Source organism: Condylura cristata, unplaced genomic scaffold, assembly GCF_000260355.1.
Source record: "Condylura cristata isolate star-nosed mole 26May11 unplaced genomic scaffold, ConCri1.0 scaffold00087, whole genome shotgun sequence".
NCBI lineage: Eukaryota > Metazoa > Chordata > Mammalia > Eulipotyphla > Talpidae > Condylura > Condylura cristata.
Window position 1 is genome coordinate 5,598 of NW_004567188.1, and position 889 is coordinate 6,486.

The window sequence follows — 889 nt, forward strand, 5'->3', positions numbered from 1 at the left end:
GGCGTGCCCCCCGCCGTCTCCCAGGACCTTCAGCAGGGACAGGGACAGGCGGACCCTCAGCCCAGCAGCCGGAAGGCGCCCAGAGGCCTCCGGCACAGCCTGGCCACGGCACTTGGCCGGGAGTGTGGGCCAGCTCCGGGGCAGCGTGCGCTGGCCCTGGCTGACAGCCGGACCCCAGCCGCGCCTCCAGCGAGGCCCAGAGTCCGCTTTAACGAGTTCAGCGCTTTCAGCCGAAACTACGGAAAACCCTAACTTGCATCTTCAGATCCTCTGTACAGGGGAAAAGTCCAACGGGGGCCTCCCCCGGGCGGCCGCCGCCGCCGGCCTGCGATGCCGCCAGGGAGCGACCCCAGGGCGCAGCAGACCTCTCCTGGCCCAGCTGGCCCCGGCAGTGGATTTCAGTAGCTGCACCTCGTGCGCTCCCCACTCTGGCTCCGGGGCGCCCCCTCACGCCCCCTGCATAAAAGCCTCCCAGCTTTCCCGAGTGTTTTAAAGGTTTTAAAGAAACGGAAAGGAGAAGACTGAATTCAGACAATTCACGCCAGAAAGCAAGTTCCAGCCTCAAACTCCTGCCCGAAACGGAGGCAGGAATGCACGTGGAAGTGACTCAGTGCGGCTCACGCACACGGGGTGGGGGGCTGCCTGGGCCCCCGCCCTGCGTCCCAGCGCGCCAGCTTCCGCTTCCGCGCAAAGTACCATTTGCTGAAGTCAATCTGCAGAGAGTGGTCAACAGTGAGGTCTGCCGGGCAGGCGGGGTGGACGTTCCCGGGGTCCCCGCCGAGAGTCTTCACCGCCTCCCGCATGGCGGCGAGATCCACCAAGGCCGGAATCCCTCTGGAGGCAAAGGCGTCAGCCCAGCCGGCGGCCCGGCGCGGCGCGTCCCACTCCC

At 66.9% G+C, this 889-nt stretch overlaps 1 protein-coding gene across 1 annotated transcript in view; it reads right to left on the minus strand.

Moving 5' to 3' along the window:
- IREB2 (iron-responsive element binding protein 2) overlaps positions 1–889 on the minus strand; it is a 10,529-nt gene that overhangs the window by 5,446 nt on the left and 4,194 nt on the right. The window contains exon 2 of the mRNA XM_012734879.1: positions 626–884. Coding sequence (XP_012590333.1) covers positions 626–884 — 259 coding nt within the window. The remainder of the gene's footprint in view (positions 1–625; positions 885–889) is intronic.